This window comes from Pelobates fuscus, chromosome 1 (genome assembly GCF_036172605.1).
Source record: "Pelobates fuscus isolate aPelFus1 chromosome 1, aPelFus1.pri, whole genome shotgun sequence".
Taxonomy (NCBI): domain Eukaryota; kingdom Metazoa; phylum Chordata; class Amphibia; order Anura; family Pelobatidae; genus Pelobates; species Pelobates fuscus.
In genome coordinates, this window is record NC_086317.1 from 66,599,622 (window position 1) to 66,620,746 (window position 21,125).

Genomic DNA, 21,125 nt, shown 5'->3' on the forward strand with positions numbered 1-21,125 from the left:
AGGCTCGCATTCATTAGAGACTGTAACGGGGCAAGTTGGAATCACATAAGACCAGTGAGAAGAGGATTGCAATAGTCAAGACGAGAGAGGATGGCGGCATCGACCAGCACCTTAGCTGCCTTCGGCGTTAAGTAGGAGCAGATGCGCGCTATGTTTTTGGGATGGAAGCAGCAGGATTTCGCGATTGGTTGGATTTGAGTGGTGAAGAAGAGGTCGGAGTCAAAGAGAACACCTAGGCAGTGTTCCTCTTAGGTGGAGCTGATGGTAGCGCAGCTAACTTGAAGGGAGACAGAAACAGGAGTAGCAATACTTGAGGCAGGAAAAAACAGAAGTTATGTTTTTGACAGGTTGAGTTTAAGGAAGTGAGCAGCCATCCAGTTAGAAATAGCAGAGAGGCAGTCAGAGACATAAGTCGGGAGGGACAGCGATAGATCAGGAGAGGACAGATAAATATGCATCATCCACATAGAAATTGTTTAGTTTTTTTTGGAAAAGGGCATATTTGGTATAATATGCAACTCAACACAGAAGAATGAATGTATCAAGCAAAGTCATCAGATGTTCTATCTGGCAATAACCATAGTTGCTATTATTTGCAGTAATTCTAGATTTTTTATTCAACAGAGCTGAAATGTCAAAGTCACCTCACTTGGAAAACACATATAGACAGATAGCTAGACAGAGAGACAGACAGATAAATATCCCAAGCAGATAAATCTCAATACCTCCCAACAATATAAAAATTTTAAAAAATCATCTTTGTTTGTTCTATAATACATCTAACAAGTATGTGGAAATGTATCTTGCACACTGTTCTCTCCATTTAGGCATTATATAAAACAGATCTATCTATTTATAATAAAGTTCAGTTAACAACTAATAGTATGGATCTGAAAGGTAAATGTTGGGCCCTGTAAATACTTTTATGTGGTCTGGTTGCACTGGTTCTGTACTAGAGAGGAATGTCCAAGTCCCAGGCATAGCACTGTGCAGTGGGGCAGCCACCGTCGAGAGTTCAGCAATGCTACAGGTGCCAGGAGTGAGAGCAGACTGTATATCATTTGTGTGCAAATCTGTGTGCATGGGATTGTTGAGCTGTCTGCATATGAGTTTTTGGCTGTGTGTATTGATGGGAGTTAGTATCTGTGTGTGTTGTGATTGGATGTTCATGTGTGCATGCCTGGGAATAAAGATCTTAGGCAGTCAAGGAGAAGACAATTTGGCCAGTGGCTTCCAGGTAACTGAGATTTCTACCTCAATAAAAATGCATCCAGTACTGTTCAATACAATTCTGTAACCATATCAGACAAGTTACTATTAGAAATTATTATTATTATTATTATGTTATTTATATAGCGTCATCAAATTCCGCAGCGATTTACAATGGGTGGACGAACAGACATGTAGTAGTAAACAGACAAGTTGGACACACAGGAACAGAGGGGTTGAGGGCCCTGCTCTATGAGCTTACATGCTAGAGGGAGTGGGGTAAAATGACACAAAAAGGTAAGGATAGTATTAGACTAGTGACAGTTGCAGAAGAGGAATCAGTCGGGAGCTATTAACAGTTTAATTGATACGCTTTTATGAAAAAGTTTGTTTTTAACGATTTTTTGAAGGAGTGGGGACTGGGTGAGCATCTAATGGAGGAGGGAAGCGAGTTCCAAAGGAATGGTGCAGCCCTTGAGAAATCTTGAAGATTGAGCATCAGAGGTGGGAGTACGGACAGAAGATAGACGTAAGTCTTCAGTAGATCGTAAGGGCCTAGACGGGACATATTTGTGTATAAAGGAGGATAGATAGGTGGGAGCAGCATTATGTAGAGATTTGAAAGTAAAAAACAGAATTTTAAATTGAGCTCTATATCTTATAGGAAGTCAATGTAGGGACTGACAGAAGGGTGAGGCGTGGGAGGTGCGGGCGGACAGGAAGATGAGCCTAGCCCCCGCATTCATTATGGACTGTAATGGCGCAAGTTGGGAGCACGTAAGACCACTGAGAAGCGGATTACAGTAGTCAAGGCGAGAATTAGGAACTGTAAAGGAATTGCTTCTGTAAGCTGAAATTAGAGAAAGTTTCATATCTAGGCAGCATTTCAGAACTTCAAGATTCCGAAGAACATTTCCAATGTTCTGAGTTATTCTTAATAAAATCCAAACATGCAGTAGAAAAATTTGAATCTCAGGAATTGTTCATATCACTAGGATTTAATTTCCACAATCTTTTAAATAAACCTTCCTTGAATCCCTAACTTTTTAAGGACCAGGGCTATTTTGAGATCTAACACATTTGTGATTAAGAGCGTTTTGCCATGCATACATCCTGCCAAAATGTCACCATTTCTGTTCAAGTGCTCCCATACATATTACACTGATCAGCCACAACATTAAAACCACCTGCCCAACATTGTGTAGATCCCCCTTCCCTTACCTGCAGTCCAAAACAGCTCTGATGTGTCGAGCCATGGACTCCACAAGACCTCTGAATGTGTCCTGTGGTGTCTGAACCCAAGACATTAGCAGCAGATCCTTTAAGACCTGCAAGTTGCGAGGTCTAGCCTCCATGGATCATATTTCTTGTTTCAGCACATCTCAGAGATACTCTATTGGCTTGAGATCTTGGAAATTTGGAGGCCAAGACAACAATTTGAACTCTTTGTCATGTTCCTCAAACCATTCCTGAAAAATCTTTGTAGTGTGGCAGCGATCATTATCCTGCTGAAAGAGGCCACTGCCATCAGGGAACACAATTGCCATGATGGTACATGTCAAAGTTTTCTGAAACACAGGTCATATCAAACTAACTTAATTGCATTCTACAAAGAAGTAAGTAGAAGTATAGATTAGGGTGTTACAGTGGATGTGATCTACTTGGATTATGCCAAGGAGTTCAATACAGTTCAACACAATAGGTTAGTGTTCAAACTAAAAGAAATTGGTCTAGATGAAAATTCTTGTGTTTGGGTAGAACATTGGTTTAAACGTAGAAAACAGAGAGTTGGCACTAATGGTACATTTTCAAGCTGGACAAAATAGGTAAGTGGTGTCCCTCAGGATTCTGTTCTGGGACCGCTTCTATTTAACATATTTTTTGAAGTAGGCATTGAAAACCACGTTTCAGTGCTTGTAGATGACACAAAACTCTGTAAGTAATACAATGTGAACATGATATTGCTTTGTTGCAGAGGGATTTAGATAGATTGGGGGAATGGGCACTCAAATGGCAGATGAAATGTATATGCAGAAAAATGCAAAGTTGTGCACTTTGGGGTAAAGAATGCACAGGATTTGGGAATTGTTGTAGGCAACAATCTGCAATGTCAATTGGCAGTTGCTAAGGCCAGAAAGGTTTTGTTATGTATAAATAGGGGCACTCACTCACGGGATGAAAATAAAATTTTGCCTCTTTAGAAATCATCAGTAAGACCGCACCTTGAGAACCTGTTTTAAAGAAGGATATTATGGCTTACAAAAAGTGAAGATGCCGGCTACAGAATTATGAATTAATAAAAAAGAATGGAGCATTTTAGTTATATAGAAAGGTTAATTAATTTAAATATCTTTAGTTTGGAAAAACTGCAATTATGCAAATATATTGGGGGCCAATACAAACCATTGTCTGGAAATCTATTCCTAACAGGACTATACATAGGACACAAGGTCATGCATTTAGACTTGAAGAAATTAGCTTTAGTCTAAGGCAAAGAAAAAAGGTTTTTACCGTCAGAACAGTAAGGATGGAATTCTCTGCCTGAAAAGTTGGTTTTACCAGTCTATACAGATGTTTAAAGAGCAATTAGATAAATACTTGCAAAAATATAAAATTCAGGAATATACATTTTAATTAGGGGAGTAAAAGTTTCCTGATCCAAGGAGATATCTGACTGCCATTCTGGAGATCAAGAAGGAATCTAAAAAAACGGGTCACAAGAGTATTCTGAGAACGGACAGCAGCTGAAATAGCCTGCCCTTCGGTGGGTCCCCGCTCAGAACTCCAGCTGGTTTTAGCTCATCTTGTGCCATTACAGAGAGAACATATCTGAAGCATATCAGACTGGTCCCACCCATACGGGCAGTCCAGATCCGAAATGCCAGCAAGTTCTCTCTGCACGAGAGACACAGCAACCCCAAACGATCGTTTCAGCCTTGTTAGGCATCATCAGTGAGGCATAGCTGATATCTCTCTAGGCACCGTGAGCAAGGGGTCCACGTCTGGATTACCCTTTAAACTTATGGAGAGAAAAAAACGGGTCGCAAGAGTATTCTGAGAACGGACAGCAGCTGAAATAGCCTGCCCTTCGGTGGGTCCCCGCTCAGAACTCAAGCTGGTTTTAACTCATCTTGTGCCATTACAGAGAGAACATATCTGAAGCATATCAGACTGGTCCCACCCATACGGGCAGTCCAGATCCGAAATGCCAGCAAGTTCTCTCTGCACGAGAGACACAGCAACCCCAGACGATCGTTTCAGCCTTGTTAGGCATCATCAGTGAGGCATAGCTGATATCTCTCTAGGCACCGTGAGCAAGGGGTCCACGTCTATCCCTTTAAACTTATGGAGAGAAATAAACGGGTCGCAAGAGTATTCTGAGAACGGACAGCAGCTGAAATAGCCTGCCCTTCGGTGGGTCCCCGCTCAGAACTCAAGCTGAGAGATATCAGCTATGCCTCACTGATGATGCCTAACAAGGCTGAAACGATCGTCTGGGGTTGCTGTATCTCTCGTGCAGAGAGACCTTGCTGGCATTTCGGATCTGGACTGCCCGTATGGGTGGGACCAGTCTGATATGCTTCAGATATGTTCTCTCTGTAATGGCACAAGATGAGCTAAAACCAGCTTGAGTTCTGAGCGGGGACCCACCGAAGGGCAGGCTATTTCAGCTGCTGTCCGTTCTCAAAATACTCTTGCGACCCTTTTTTTACTCTCCATAAGTTTAAAGCGTAATCCAGACGTGGACCCCTTGCTCACGGTGCCTAGAGAGATATCAGCTATGCCTCACTGATGATGCCTAACAAGGCTGAAACGATCGTCTGGGGTTGCTGTATCTCTCGTGCAGAGAGACCTTGCTGGCATTTCGAATCTGGACTGCCCGTATGGGTGGGACCAGTCTGATATGCTTCAGATATGTTCTCTCTGTAATGGCACAAGATGAGCTAAAACCAGCTTGAGTTCTGAGCGGGGACCCACCGAAGGGCAGGCTATTTCAGCTGCTGTCCGTTCTCAGAATACTCTTGCGACCCTTTTTTTGCTCTCCATAAGTTTAAAGGGTAATCCAGACGTGGACCCCTTGCTCACGGTGCCTAGAGAGATATCAGCTATGCCTCACTGATGATGCCTAACAAGGCTGAAACGATCGTCTGGGCTTGCTGTATCTCTCATGCAGAGAGACCTTGCTGGCATTTCGGATCTGGACTGCCCGTATGGGTGGGACCAGTCTGATATGCTTCAGATATGTTCTCTCTGTAATGGCACAAGATGAGCTAAAACCAGCTTGAGTTCTGAGCGGGGACCCACCGAAGGGCAGGCTGCTGTCCGTTCTCAGAATACTCTTGCGACCCTTTTTTTGCTCTCCATAAGTTTAAAGGGTAATCCAGACGTGGACCCCTTGCTCACGGTGCCTAGAGAGATATCAGCTATGCCTCACTGATGATGCCTAACAAGGCTGAAACGATCGTCTGGGGTTGCTGTATCTCTCGTGCAGAGAGACCTTGCTGGCATTTCGCATCTGGACTGCCCGTATGGGTGGGACCAGTCTGATATGCTTCAGATATGTTCTCTCTGTAATGGCACAAGATGAGCTAAAACCAGCTTGAGTTCTGAGCGGGGACCCACCGAAGGGCAGGCTATTTCTGTCCGTTCTCAGAATACTCTTGCGACCCTTTTTTTGCTCTCAAGAAGGAATCTTTTTCTATTGTTTTGCAAAATCTGAAGGGTTTTTTTGTCTTCTTTTGGATCAACAGCAAAGACATATCTGAGAAAGGCTGAACTTGATGGACGCATGTCTCTTTTCAGCTATTTAACTATTTAAATTTTAAAGACTGTAAATGTATATATAATAAACAAATTTTAAAGGAACACTATAGTCACCTAAATTACTTTAGCTAAATAAAGCAGTTTTAGTGTATAGATCATTCCCCTGCAATTTCAATGCTCAATTCACTGCCATTTAGGAGTTAAATCACTTTGTTTCTGTTTATGCAGCCCTAGCCACACCTCCCCTGGCTATGATTGACAGAGCTTGCATGAAAAAAAAACTGGTTTCACTTTCAAACAGATGTAATTTACCTTAAATAATTGTATCTCAATCTCTAAATAGAACTTTAATCACATACAGGAGGCTCTTGCAGGGTCTAGCAAGCTTTTAACATAGCAGGGGATAAGAAAATTTTAATTAAACAGAACTTGCAATAAAGAAAGCCTAAATAGGGCTCTCTTTACAGGAAGTGTTTATGGAAGACTGTGCAAGTCACATGCAGGGAGGTGTGACTAGGGTTCATAAACAAAGGGATTTAACTCCTAAATGGCAGAGGATTGAGCAGTGAGGCTGCAGGGGCATGTTCTATACACCAAAACTGCTTCATTAAGCTAAAGTTGTTCAGGTGACTATAGTGTCCTTTTAAATAGGTATAAACTGTGAAAAAATGGAAATAAAATTTTAAAAAGCCTACACATTTCTTAAATTTAATCATTTCTACACAACAAGTGCAACTAAAGAAAACTAATTCAAAATAGATACACAATTAGTCCCGATTGTTAAAATGCCCAATATCTCTAGGATTTCAATTAATTTTTAGAAGTTTTAAAACTAATATTGCTAGGAGTGAATCACAGTGTTAAACTTTGCAAAACCTGGCATGCTTAGATTACAACATTTGGCCTGCTCAGATTACAGTAGTCACAGAATCCATACAAAAAGTAAAAATTTTTGGAATGTACAAACCTCAGTCTGTATAACTAAGTGCATTTTGACATTTTAACCATTTCATCACAAATCTATGTCAAAATATTTCTTTTTTTCCCCACGTGCTTTATTTTGGGTACATTTACAGATCACGTGTGTGAAGCTGGGAAAGTCGATGGGCTTGGAGGTGAATAATGAAAATGTGGAGGAGTTAGTGGAGAATCACTAGAACAAACTCACAACAGAAGAACTCCAAGACCTTCAGAGAGAGCAGCAAAAGATGGCATCTGAGGAATTGTCTTCAGAGGAGGTGTAAGGAAACATTGGCAGATCCAGAGGGGGGCAACTGGGCAATTGCCCCCCTCTCCCCGCCTCCCGAGATTCTCCCCTGCCGGCTAATGCAGGGCTGGCACTGTCTAAGCGCCAGCCCTGCAATGTGCCTTCACGGACTGGAGGGGAGATCAGAGATCTCCCTCCCCAGTCCGCAGGCACCGTGCTGGCAGCTGGCAGGGGAGGGAGGACCCGGGAGCTCAGCCTGCAGCTCCTCCGGGTCCTTCTCTCGCGAGCACGGTGCGTTACTGCGGGCTAGAGTTCACTCTCACCGCTGGGACCACCAGGGATTCCCCACGGACCACCAGAAATGTCCCCCCTCCCTCAGTAAAATATTTTTTATTTTTTATTTTTAAATTGTGAAATAGCCCCCCTGCCCTCTTCACCACACACCCATACACTGCCCCCCACACACCCATACACTGCCCACTCACACACATACATAGCCCCAAACACACACACATACATACATTGCCCACACATACACACACTGCCTCCACACACACACATACACTGCCCCCACACACATACACTGCCCGCCCATACACACACTACCCACACACACACTGCCCACCATACACACATACACAGCCACACACACATACACTGCCCCCCCCCCACACACACACTGCACACACACACACACTGCCCCCCCATACACACACTGCCCCACACACACGCACTGCCACACACACACACAGCCCCCACACACACCTTTACTGCCCCCCATACACACACTGCCCACACACACTCACCCTCCATACATACATTGCCCCACACACACACTGCCCCCATACACACATTGCTCCACATACACTGCCCCCATACACACACACACACTGCCTCCCATACACACATTGCCCCCCCACACACACAGCCACACACACTGCCCCCATACACACATTGCCCCACACACACTGCCCCAATACACACATTGCCCCACACACACATACACTGCCCTCATACACACACAGCCCCCCATTCACACACAGCCCCCCCACACACACACACTGCCCCTCATACACACATTGCCCCACACACACATACACTGCCCCTCATACACATGTTGCCCCACACACATACACAGTGCCCCATTCATACACTGCCCCCACACACATACACATCCCCCCATACACACACATACACTGCCCCCATGCACACATATACTGCCCCATACACATTTACACACTGCCCCCCATACACACATTGCCTCACACACACACACATACATAGCCCCCATACACACATTGCCCCACACACCCTACACATTCACACACACACACACTGAACCTTTCACACACACTGCACCCCTCACACATTGCACCACTCACACCATTGCTCCTATGCCCTACTACAGCCACATATCCCAGCAGACCTCAAGTAAGTTGTAAAAATGTTCTTAAATGGTTTGACTATTTTCTCTGGGAGGGGGTCCTGGCACTCCTGGCACCATAACCACTACACAGAGCTGTAGTGGTTATTGTGCATTGATTATTTCTTTAAATAATCTACAAGTACCCCTCCCGAGATCAGACTCTGGATCCGCTACTGGAAGGAAGAGAAAATGTTCCTAGTGCACTGATCAAAGAAATGTGTGCAAAGTGGGTTGAAGTGCAAAATTTTGTTGAAAAATATTACCCTGATAAAGCTTCTGTAAGTCATGTCACAAACATGTTCAGTAATAATGCTATGCCTTACTTTATACACATTTTAAAAGATAGGCAACAGCAGGTCTCAACTGACAAATTTTTAGTGAAGAAAAAGTCCAGTGAGTCACAAGGCAAACGATCAAGGGAAAGAACACCAGAAGATCAGTTACCTATTTTGATTAGGGAAGGGGACTCTCCATCCAAACAATAACATTTCTTCTCCTTTCCACTTATGCCAGCAGCTCTCATGATTACAAGTAAAGTGAAGTTACATTTTCATTTAATTTACAGATCTCAGTCAATCCAATTGAATCCCATAGGAAACCATTGAGAGGCTATCATGCGTGCGAGAGAAATCACAGTGCTATGCCAATTAGTATTTCCTCATAGAGATGCATTGAATCAATACATCTCTACGGGGAATGTTTAGTGTCTCCATGCAGAGCATGGAGACGCGAAACGTAGGTGCTGTGCACTGTACAGCACTGACCCAGGATGCACTCTAGAGGCCGTCTGAGTGACTGTCAGTAGAAGTGTTCTCCATGGAGATGCTGAACGTCAGTGTGCAGCTCTGACCCAGGAAGCACCTCTAGTGGCAATTTGAGTGAAGGTCCCTGGAAGTGTCTCTCTAGGCAGTAGTATAAAAAATGCCTTTTCTCTGAAAACGCAGTGTTTACATTAAATATCTGAAGGGACATACTATACACAACAGAACAACTACAGTAAGCTGTAGTTGTTCTAGTGACTATAGTGTCCCATTAATTGATATGCTTTCTAAAAGAAGTGAGTTTTTAATGATTTTTTTGAAGGAACAGATACTGGGTAAGAGTCTAACAATGCAAAGAAGGGAGTTCCATAGGAACGCTGCAGGCCTACAGAAATCTTGCAGGTGGGCGTCAGAGGTGACAGTATGAACAGAGAATAGATACAGGTCTTTGGCAAATCATAGAGGCTTGTACGGGACATACTTGTGGATTACGTGAGGACAGGTAGGTAGGAGCAGCGTTATGTAGAAATATGTAAGCAAGTACCAAACTTTTACATGGAGCCCTAAATCTTATGTGAAGCCAGTGTAAGGGCTGACAAAGGAGGGAGGAATGAGTGGTGCAGGCGAAAAGGAAGATGAGCCTCGCCCCTGCATTTATTGTAGACTGTAATGGGGCAAGCTGGGAATGTGTAAGACCACTGAGAAGCGGATTGCAGTAGTCAATGCGATAAAGAATAGCGGCATAGACCTTAGCCGCATTCGGCATTAGGTAAGGGCGGATATGAGCTATGTTTTTGAGATGGTAACAGTAGGATTTGGCGAGTGAATGGACATGAGGTGTGAAGGAGATGTTTGAGTCAAAAAGAACACATAGGCAGCGAACTTCTGAGATAGAGATGGTGGTACTGCCATTGAGTGTAAATTGATATATTGTTAATTTCTTAACTATCTTTGAACAAAAATCTAGACATGAGCTTGTTGTTTGTAATAAAGTTTTAAATAAATGTGTTGTTTTGTTTTGTTTTTTTACAAAAGTCAGTGAGTAGTGGTTAAAAATTTTTTTTTTTTTTAAGTGATAATTAAATGACTATGAAAGTAGATACTGACATGATTATTTATAGCTTGATTCTCCAGGATTTTCATTTTTTACATTACAATTCAAAATCACTTGCGGGGTTGTTTACCCACCCTTTTTTTAACCAACAGTAGAAACAGGGATGGGTAAAAAGTTGTATTTCCAACTTATATCACTGTCAAACTCATTACTTCAACAGAAGGAAACACACATGCTGGAGTAATAATTAAACTCATACTGCGCTTTAGCTAAATGAAATGTATAACACTAGTACACACCATGCTCCACTAGATGGCAGTATTACATAGAGAAAGAACAACAACTTAAATTGAAGATCTGGTTAAAAATAAATTACCCTTCCAAATGCCTGTTAAAATGTAAATAATATAACCACATCAAACCTAGCCAGCACTTAACAACCAACTTGGATTGCAGAATAAAACTTACAAGGTTAAACGATCTTAACATGTATAGCTTGAAGCAGGGGTTCCCAACCCAGTCCTCAAGTACCCCTAACAGTCCAGGATTTAGGGATTACCCTGTCGTGTCTAAAGTGTTATTTTAATTTTTATTTCTAAAAGCACCTTTGAGATAACTGGGTAATCTCTAATTCCTGGACTGGTAGGGGGTACTTTAGGACTGGTTTGGGAAACACTGATACATTTAAATACATAAAGGGAATCAACACAGTAAAGGAGGAGACTATATATATTTTTTGGGGGCAATCTTCGTTTTTATTGAAGCATAGTATACATGAGTACAGTAAATAAACAACTTGAAAGCTTACAAAATCCAAGTCTATTACAATACATACGGTAATGCTAGCTCCCTTTTTCATGTTTGTATTGCCTCTCCCAGCCTCTGTGTTAAACTGAACAACCGAGCGCAACTGCGCAAACTGAACACTAGAACGTTTTCGGTGTGTCCCTACAGGGGAAGGTTGGGTTAAGGGTATCTTGTCTGGGGGGTCCAACCCCTTCCTCCGCCTTCGTCCTGATCGTGTATTTGGCTTAATGTAGTGGCAGTACTGCTGTCGTGTACGGTTCATGTGCGCGCCCGGGAGCCTGTGCCCCGCACTCTGCGTTAATGGGTCAGTATCTGTTATCTGTCTGGGTGTTGTTGGTGTAAGGTCAATCATGTGTGGGGAGGAGAAGAAAAAAAAAAGGGGTGGGGGAGGAAAGAAGGGAAGGGGGATGTCGGCCAGGGCGGGGGGAGTCCGCCATCACCCCCGCAACCCATGTCCCAACTCCGTGCACCAGTCCCCTAAGTATGGTTTGTCCGGGCTTCCCAGCCCTCCCGCAATCTTAGGGTTGTAGATCACCGGGGCTAGCGGGGTCGGGTTAGTCGTTAGTTCTAACTTGTAGCGTATAGTGGACCACACTTGCAGGGTTGCCCCTATGAGCGGGTGCCTCCGGATGTCCCTCGTCTGTATGGGTTTCAGTAGCCACGTGACCCAAGGTATTCACTCCCTGACTTGTGCGCGTTCTAGGTTGACCCATTGCTTATCGGTGTCAGGTACGTGCCAGTCCACCACTCTGAGGAGGTGTGCTGCTTGATAGTAAGTTTGGAGCGAAGGCAGTGCTACTCCACCTTGGCATTTTGGGCGAATCAACTGGGTATGCCTGAGTCTGGCTGCGCCCGCTGCCCACACAAATTGTCTGATGGCCGTGGTCAGGGAGCAGAAGAAGATCCTGGGGAGGTTGATGGGGATTGTCTGGAACAAATACAGGAGCCGCGGCAGAAGGTTCATTTTGACCGCGTTTATTCTACCGAACCAGGACACACAAGTTGCGCCCCATCTCTTCATATCCGTCCCGAGCGTCGCCAGTATGGGCAGAAAGTTGTCGGGGAACAGCCTGGCCAAGTCCTTCGTCAGCCAGATGCCGAGGTATTTAATGCGCTGTGAGCACCACCTGAAGGGGAAGTTCGCCTTCAATTGGGCCGTCAGGCCAGGGGGTAGATAGAGCGGTAGCGCCTCGGACTTATCCGTGTTCAATTTTAAGTTTGAGAGCGCCCCATATGTCTGAAAGGCTCGAAGTCGATTCGGTAGTGTCACCGTTAGGTTTGCAATAAAAAATAGCAGGTCATCTGCGTAAGCAACTACCTTATGTTCTCCTCCCCCCATGGCGAACCCTGTGATACCTCCATCCCGTCTGACCGCCACCAGGAACGATTCTAGCGTGAGGGCAAACAGGAAGGGGGACAGGGGGCACCTTTGTTGCGTCCCATTGCTAATCGAGAAGACAGGGCTCCGTTTATCCTCAGGCGGGCCTTCGGGGTCATATATAGGGCCGCTATCCAGGTCTGGATGTTGGGGCCAAAGCCCATTACCCGTAGGGTCTCCCTCATGAACTGCCAGTCCACTCTATGAAAAGCCTTCTCGGCGTCTGTGGAGAGTAGGAGGCCCCCGCGTGCAGTTTCCTTAGTGGCATGTATGAGGTTGAGGGCCCTAATTGTATTATCCTTCGCCTCTCGCCCCAGGATGAACCCGGTCTGATCTGGGTGTAACAGGTCCAGAGCCACCTCCCCTACTCGGCGGGCGAGAATCTTCGTGAATAGTTTGAGGTCTGCATTGAGTAGGGAGATAGGTCTATAGCCAGCGCATGAGGTGGGATCTTTCCCATCTTTCGGCACCACCGCTACCGTTGCCATGAGGGTATCCTCTGGGAACCTCCCTCCCTCCAAAATGGAATTGAGGCTCGCCAGCAGCTCCGGCAGGAGGATCTCCCCGAAGGTCCGTATGTATCATACAGGAAAGCCATCCGGTCCCGGGGCTTTGTTCATCTTCGCGGCTTTGAGGGCACCCGTGAGCTCTTCTAATGTGATAGGGGCATCCAGATCCTCGGCCTGGGCCTGCGTAAGCTTCCGGGACACATGCTGCTCCAAGTATTCCCGGATCTCGACCAGTCGCTGCTGAGTCGCCTCCCTCCTAGCGTCCTTCGGCAGGTTGTATAGCTTGGTGTAGAACTCTTGGAATTCCGACATTATGCCAGCTGGTCTTCGTTTGGGGGGCGCATTCGCCTTTTGCAGTATGGTTATTTGTGACAGTCGTCGTTTCTTTTGTAACATTCTAGCCAGCATACGCCCACATTTGTTTGAATGCTCACAGAAGAATCTTCGGGATTTACGGAGCGAATGCGATAGGTTCCTGGATAGCAGGCTCTTCAGGTGTCTCCTCGCTTCCAGTAGAGATCGGTAGTTGGAGACTATATTTAAAAGAACTACCACAACAAGAGGACATATTTTAAAACCTTTGCCCCTCTAACTTAAGACTATCAGGAAGTATTACTTTACTGAGAGGGTAGTGGATGCCAGCTAAAGTGGTGGAGGTTAACACAGTGAAGGAGTTTAAGCATGCGTGGGATAGGCATAAGGCTATCCTAGCTATAAGATAAGGCAGAGCTTGACAAATTTGCTTGGAATCTAGGAGCCAGCAAATATAGTTAGGAGCCAGGCTTTTCAATGTAAAATATCCAGTTCTTAAAGGGACGCATTAGTCAACAGAACCACTGCAGCTTAATGTATAGTAAACAGCTTAATGTAGTTGTTCTTGTGTCTATAACCTGTCCCTGCACACTTTTCAATGTAAATCCTGCCTTTTCAAAAAAAAAAAAAAAAGGCAGTATTTTCATTGTTGCTTAGTAACACTTCTAGTGACAGTCACTCAGACGGCCTCTAGAGTGTATCTTGGGTCAGTGCTGTACAGTGCGCAGCACCTACGTTTAGCGTCTCCATGCTCTGCGTGGAGGTGCTGAAAGTTCCCCATAGAAATGCATTGATTCAATTCATCTCTATGAGGAGATGCTGATTGGCGCAGCGTGGCGTGTTGTCTCCCAATGCTTCTCTATTAGAAAGCATTGAATTGGCTGAGATCATCAAGATTGATAATCACAGTCATGGAGGCAGGGCCAGCTGTGGCGAGACCAGAACATTGTGGGGGAAAAAGGTGAGTAAAAACCCCTTTCCTTTGTCATTGGAGTGGTTCCGGTCACCTAAATACACACACTCACTCACTGACAGACAGACACACACACACTCACTGACAGACAGACACACTCACTGAAAGACACACTCACAGACACATTCACTCACTGAGACACACACACACAATAATGTGACCACACAGCCTCCCTACCTTTTGGGAGAGCTTGAGTGGTTCGGCTTTCCCTGTGGTCCAGTGGGGCTTCAGTCATCTCTCTGCTTTGTTCCATAGAACGCTGTTTAGTAATGCCAGGTCCGGAATGATGTCATATTCCGGCTCCCGGCATCACTAGAGGGAGTGCGAGGTTACAGCTCCCTCGCGCGCCTGTCCAATTGGCTCAATCTTAAAGGAGTCTCACACCCGTGCGCACGCGCGCCCACCCACCAAGCCTTTCCCTCCCTCAGTTGGCCAGCCGACCGCCCGCACGCACGGCAATGCTCTCTTTCAGCTGGCCGACAGACTGAAAACTAGCTGAAGTCAGGGACACAGAACGAGACACAAAGCGGTAAGGAAGTCAAGGGTACTAGAAATCAGGGAAGTCCAAACGAATCCAAAGTCAAAAAACAGAATAACACACTCTCGGATAACCACGACAGGGCAATGAGCTAAGGAATAAGTGATTTTAATTAACCCACTTGCAGATACAATTGGCTGTACCTAGCCCTTGACCCCAAAATGTGCCTGTACGTCTTTTGCATGACATCACCTGCACGTCGACGTCGTCTTTACCATGGACGGATGTGGGGCTATATAATTGCGTGGGTCCACAGCGGCCTGCGTGCACCGACATGCCGCACAAACCAGGCATTATGGCAGAAGACCGCCGAGCGGCACTCCCCTTGATCTTCGGAAGGTAATTATCTCAGTTTTTGCCCCATGGATACGTGACACCATGCTCTTCCTGAAACGGCCGGACACACGTAAGCCCATGCTCTTTATGAGCCGTCCAGCCGCCTGCACTCATAGGCAGCCGACCAGCTTGGGGGCTAAATGGGCCAGCAAATCCCAGGCGCCAGGACAGAAATACTACCAGCCAAGGCAACCAGGGATTTGTCGAGCCCTGAGAGTAATGAAAGTATTTAGAAAATTGGGCTGACTAGATGGTCTGAATGGTTCTTCTCTGGTATCACATTCTAAATTCTAAAAATGTATTAACAGTCGTTTAGTTTCAAATTTTGAATGCATTGTCATTGAATACTAAGAAAACAGTACTATAGAGCTTGGACACATTAAAAAAAGGGAAAATCTGAGGAATTTTCCTAATTGTACACATGAAATGTCACATCCTATTTGAACAAGCTCAAATCTGTCCTTAAAAAAACTTTGGTGTTTCTTTCTATAATATTTTAAATGAAAGACACCATTATTGTCAATTGATAACGTAGATATATATTTTTTAAGCTAAAATGTTGTAGTACCCACATATATAATACCAGGGCTCTTTAAATGTTATACAAACAAATATCTTGCTTAGGATGATCAATTATTCCAACTCATCCAATAGCACTGAATATATGGCTCCCCTTCACCACTAATTTAAAACTAATCACCTGCCTGGCCTAATACTTTTCCAGACAGGCAACCTCAAGTTTTCAGCAGCATTCTTTGTTTTTTTTTGGTAGAGGTTCAGGGACATCACTTCCTCGCTAAAAAAAATAAAAAAAATAAAAAATTAAGGTTTAAAAAGTTTCTTGGACTTGACCTCCCCAACATGGCTAACAGCCGTGAAGTCATTTAGGTAAATCCATATATGGCAATTTTACTACCTTGCTAGCACATAAAAAACATACACAGACCAGTGCCAGCATTTGAAAATTTCTGTAAGCAAGGGAATCACTAATAAAGGGATATCCAGAAAAGTGATGGAACTAATAAAGAGAGGATCCTCAACTACTGTATGTGGGAGTGTATTTGTATGAAATGTGTGTTTGTAGATGTTTGCATACTTGTATATAATTATATTGTTTGAATGCAGGGGTGTGTTTGCGTGTAGTGTTGGTACGGCACTTGAATGCAGGGGTTTTTGTGTGTTCAGTGTTGGTGTTTGTATGCAGGGGTCTGTTTATAATATTTGGATGCAGAGGTGTGTTTGTTTGTAGTGATTGAACTTGATTTCAGGGGTGTATGTTTGTGTGTAGCTTTGGTATTTAAGTACAAACTGTTATAATGTACGTTGGTGGTGTATGAATACATGGGTGTGTTTAATGTGGTGTTGGTGTTTGTATACAGGCGTGTATCCACACATACATATGCACACACGAATACTGCCAAACAAATTCATTCCAAGAGATGCTAACGCGTATACACAGATATATACAGATACACTCCAAGAAATGTGAACACATACACACACTGCCACACTCCAAGAGATACACACTTGCATATTTACACACAGCCCACAAATATTGACACACAGGCAAACATATGTACATTGACACACACACTCAACCCTCTCTCCAAGTAGAATATAAATTTCCTCCCTGGGCCGTGTTAACTGGTTTCAGCATCCTAGCGTCCCTCTCTTGCACAGCAGGATTATAAGTGATGCCAGCGCTGTCATAAAGTTTCCCCACGGTGGCTGTTCCTAATTTTCATTACATCTGGTGAAAGCGGGATCCTTTACTGGCTGAGGCCCCAGTGCAGTTGCGCACCTGATCTGGTATCTATCAGTTACTACATACCTAGATACAGGCTGTTCTCTTCAGTGACTTATGTAGGAAATATGTAGGTACTGTAGTAAAAACTCTGTGTGATTTGCATGTAATGTAGTAGTAAGCATGAGCAGTATGACCTTTGCATTCTTTTCAGCTGGGTTGAAGAAACATTACAAGCGCCATATAGCACCCATGAGTAAAATTCAAGCCCAGTGGTTAACTGTTGTAATCTCCATGAATGAGATATGATAGTTGCCTGCTATATTCTGCACAAAGTGCCATTGTGGTACCGTGTAACAATTGATATCAAGAACCTGTAACAACATTCAACGTGTGGCCACTTGATTAAGAAAATATGGACTACAATGAGCAGGTCTCTGGGCACAAACTGACTGCTTATTAGACATGTGCAATTCGGTTCAGTCCGAATGGAAATTCGGACGAATTTCGGACATTCAGATAGTTCCAAATGTCCAAATGTCTGAAGTGACGTATTTCGGAAGTGCCGAACCGAACCGCCAAAGTGCCGAATTTCCGAAGTGCCGAATTTCCGAAGTGCCGAATCGAATTGCCGAAATGTAGAATTTCGGAAGTGCCGAAGTGCTTAGGACTTCTGAAAAGTGGCAAAACGGGTAGAGGTAGGATTGGGGTTGGGTTAGGAGTAGTGTTAGGGTTAGGAGTAGTGTTAGGGTTGGGTTAGGAGTAGGGTTATGGTAGGGTTAGAAGTAGGGTTGGGCTAGGGTTGGGTAAGGAGTAGGGATAGGGATGGGTTAGGAGTAGGGTTAGGGTGGGGTTAGGGTACCTCTACCCCTAACCCTACCCTAACGCTACTCCTAACCCAACCCTACTCCTAACCCAACCTTAAGTCTACTCCTTACCCAGCCCTAAGCCTACTCCTAACCCTACTCCTAACACAACCCTAACCCAACCCTAACACTACTCCTAACCCTAACACTACTCCTAACCCAACCCCAATCCTACCTCTACCCGTTTTGCTACATTTACCCAAAGTCCCGAATTTCGGAAGTGCCGAATTGCCAAAGTCCCGAATTTCGGAAGTGCCGAACTGAACTGAATTACTGAATTTCGGAATGCCGAACCAAATTTTTTGCCCATGCACATTCCTACTGCTTATTACTTCAATAGAAAACTAAGAACACTGCAAGGATTTCTATATAGTATGGTGGAAAGGAAATATGAATGTACAGATTATGTTTAAACCAATACTTATACTTTCATAAACAAGAGAAACAATAATAATTGGTACAATTTAGTCTCTTTAAATATACAAAAATCTTATTAAAAAGTTCTTACAAAATTATTTTGAACATGCGCTCCTATATAGTCCAGGCTGTATTATGTATGTTCTTATCAGTTATAGACTGATTTCAAGTAAGTCAAATCATGTAACACAGATTTATGGAAAGGGATTATTTGAGTTTCCAATTGGTGGTAAGAATTAACAGAAAAAGAGACACCACATATATAAAGAATATTTAGAGACATATAGCACTACAGCATAAACAGGGATATGCTGACCAGAGGAAAAAATTAATAAGTCAAATGTTTGTGGAGGACAACATAAGACAGATATTAGTAACAAAAAGAAAAATTAAGGGAGGGTGTATCAGGTTGCTTTGAAAGAAAATGGGGGGGGGGGGGTGTAACCCCTGGTTTTAATATTAAAGCACAAAAAAAGAAGAGGGGGTGATCAGAAACCCCTTAATGGAAGAAGCAAGCCATTAATGTAACTTAGCTTTTATTTAAATAAATATTAAAAAGTAAATACAAATATAAAGGTGAATTAAAGGAGCACTATAGGTTCAGGAACACAAACATATATTCTGACCCTATAGTGTTAAAATCATCTCTTGCCTCCCTAAATATAGTAAAACCTTACTTGTATTCAATGCAATGCTTCCCCATAGGATTGGCTGAGACTGTGAAGGAGGCAGATCAGGGGCAGAGCCAGCATAAGTCAAACACAGTCCTGGCCAATCAGCATTTCCTCATAGAGACTAATTAAATCAATGAATTTCTATGAGGAAAGTTCAGTGTCTGCATTCAGAGGGTGGATACACTGATATGCTGTGATGCACACTAGGCAAGACTGAGATAGGAAGCAGCTCTAGAAGCCATCTGATGAGTGGCAAGTGATGTTATCACTAGGCTGTAATGTAAACACTGCATTTTCTCTGAAAAAAAAAAAAAAGTGTTTACAGCAAAAAGCTTGAAGGTTATGATTCTACTCACCAGAACAAATGCAATAAGCTGTAGTTGTTCTGGTGACTACAGTGTCCCTTTAATACATAAAAACAAAGTCCCTACTAGATGAAACGTAAATAAAGAAATAAATTGAAATCAGTATGATCAAATATATTGAATTTGTCATAAAGGATCTAACTGTCAGTGCTATTCACACAGAAGAGATCCAATTAGGAGAGCTGTCCTATCACAAGGTAATAGCCTTCTATAGATATTGTAGCAACGTATCTACCAAAACAAATACAAAACTCATCTTGATACATCTAGTATGGTGAATAGCTACAAATAGGGCTAGATATATATCAGGGAGAAAAAAGTAAGGGCAAAAAAAATTAGGGAGTAGGGAAGGTGAAAAATTAACCTTGAAGGGCACAGTAGGGATACAGTTTAGTTTTTTACCTTATTCCCTATATTCTTTGCCCTTACTGTTTTCTCCCTGATATATATCTAGCCCTATTTGTAGCTATTCACCATAATAGATGTATCAAGATGAGTGTTACATTTGTTTTGGTAGATAAGTAGCTACTTAAATATTGGTAACATGTTGAGATCAATAATACAGAATTTAGGGGAATTAAACATAATTGGGGTGACATGTGATATTTTCACCTTTTCTTCGCCAGGAACAAATGTATAAAATTTGCCTTATGCATTTTTTGCAGATTGATTTTTTTTTTGAGTGCCACATTAATTCAACCAATTATACGGTGATATAATTGAATTGACTTCATTGATAAAGGATCCTCTTCGACATGAAATACAAATTTTGGATTGCAATATATAACTAACTACATGACTACTACGCTGTTGAAGTTGGACAAAACTCACACTGATAATGCTAAAGTATTTATTTGCAATATCGATGTGGCCAAAAAGGGCCTTAACCGTGTGATTAAACAATGCCCCAGGACAGCTGTAGTGGGCATGTTGCTTAGAGTGTCCCTTTAAAGTGCCTAGAATGTATCTCTATTCATCGTGAATCCAAAAAAAAAACTTCCTACATACACATCCTATGGCAATTTGTTTAATTGTTAAAATGTCAGTAATTATGTAATGAAAAGATGTTAAAGCCAGGTCAAATGTTTTTAATTGTCATATAAAGTATGTATAGAATTTACCTGTACCATTTCATCCTCAGGCATATCAGCAAACAGGGGGTCTTTACTTTGCTTGGTTGTGTGTTTATATACTTGATTCTTAGTTCTTGACTGTGTAGCATAAGAATAAAATGATCTGTTGGATTTTAAAGAATCTGTCTCTCCAGGCAATTTTTTTTCTAAATTAACTTTTAAATCATTATGTTCTTTTTAACTTCCTGAATCTGCATTACAAGGATTAGAATAAGAAATTAATTTTCTTCTTACATTCTGATGTACAAAGTCTTCTTGGGTCCAGGACGTTTGATTCTTTCCTGTGGACCTGTAAATGCACTGGCTTAAATATTGACATTAGAAAATAAATAATATTAAGGGTCGAGTAAGCCCCATCAACTGTTGTTTTCCAGAAAAAAAAAATATTGCTGAAGAGAAAGTTGAAATCTTAATTTCAGTCTCTTATAATATCAGTAAAGTTACTTAAAAGGATAATAGAAGCTCCAGTCCCCTTACACCATCCCTAGGTCCAGTGTCAAACAGTTTTCAAACAGTTTAACACTGAGAAACGATGCCCACAGCAAAGCCCTTGTTGGAGGTATGGCTAAGATAGAAATATCTATTCTGTTTTAGAAAGGTAGTATATCTACAAAAACAAATACATAAATCAGGGTGCTCACTCAATGGTCCT

At 43.0% G+C, this 21,125-nt stretch overlaps 2 protein-coding genes across 2 annotated transcripts in view; one reads left to right on the top strand and one right to left on the bottom strand.

The window, feature by feature from the left end:
• ASPA (aspartoacylase) overlaps nucleotides 1-21,125 on the top strand; it is a 186,575-nt gene that overhangs the window by 123,194 nt on the left and 42,256 nt on the right. The gene's annotated exons all lie outside the window — the stretch shown is intronic.
• The window catches only part of SPATA22 (spermatogenesis associated 22), a 34,323-nt gene that overhangs the window by 2,148 nt on the left and 11,050 nt on the right, over nucleotides 1-21,125 (bottom strand). Inside the window, exons 5-6 of the mRNA XM_063441509.1 lie at nucleotides 20,708-20,762; nucleotides 20,462-20,551 (exon numbers count right to left, since the gene is read on the bottom strand). Coding sequence (XP_063297579.1) covers nucleotides 20,462-20,551; nucleotides 20,708-20,762 — 145 coding nt within the window. The remainder of the gene's footprint in view (nucleotides 1-20,461; nucleotides 20,552-20,707; nucleotides 20,763-21,125) is intronic.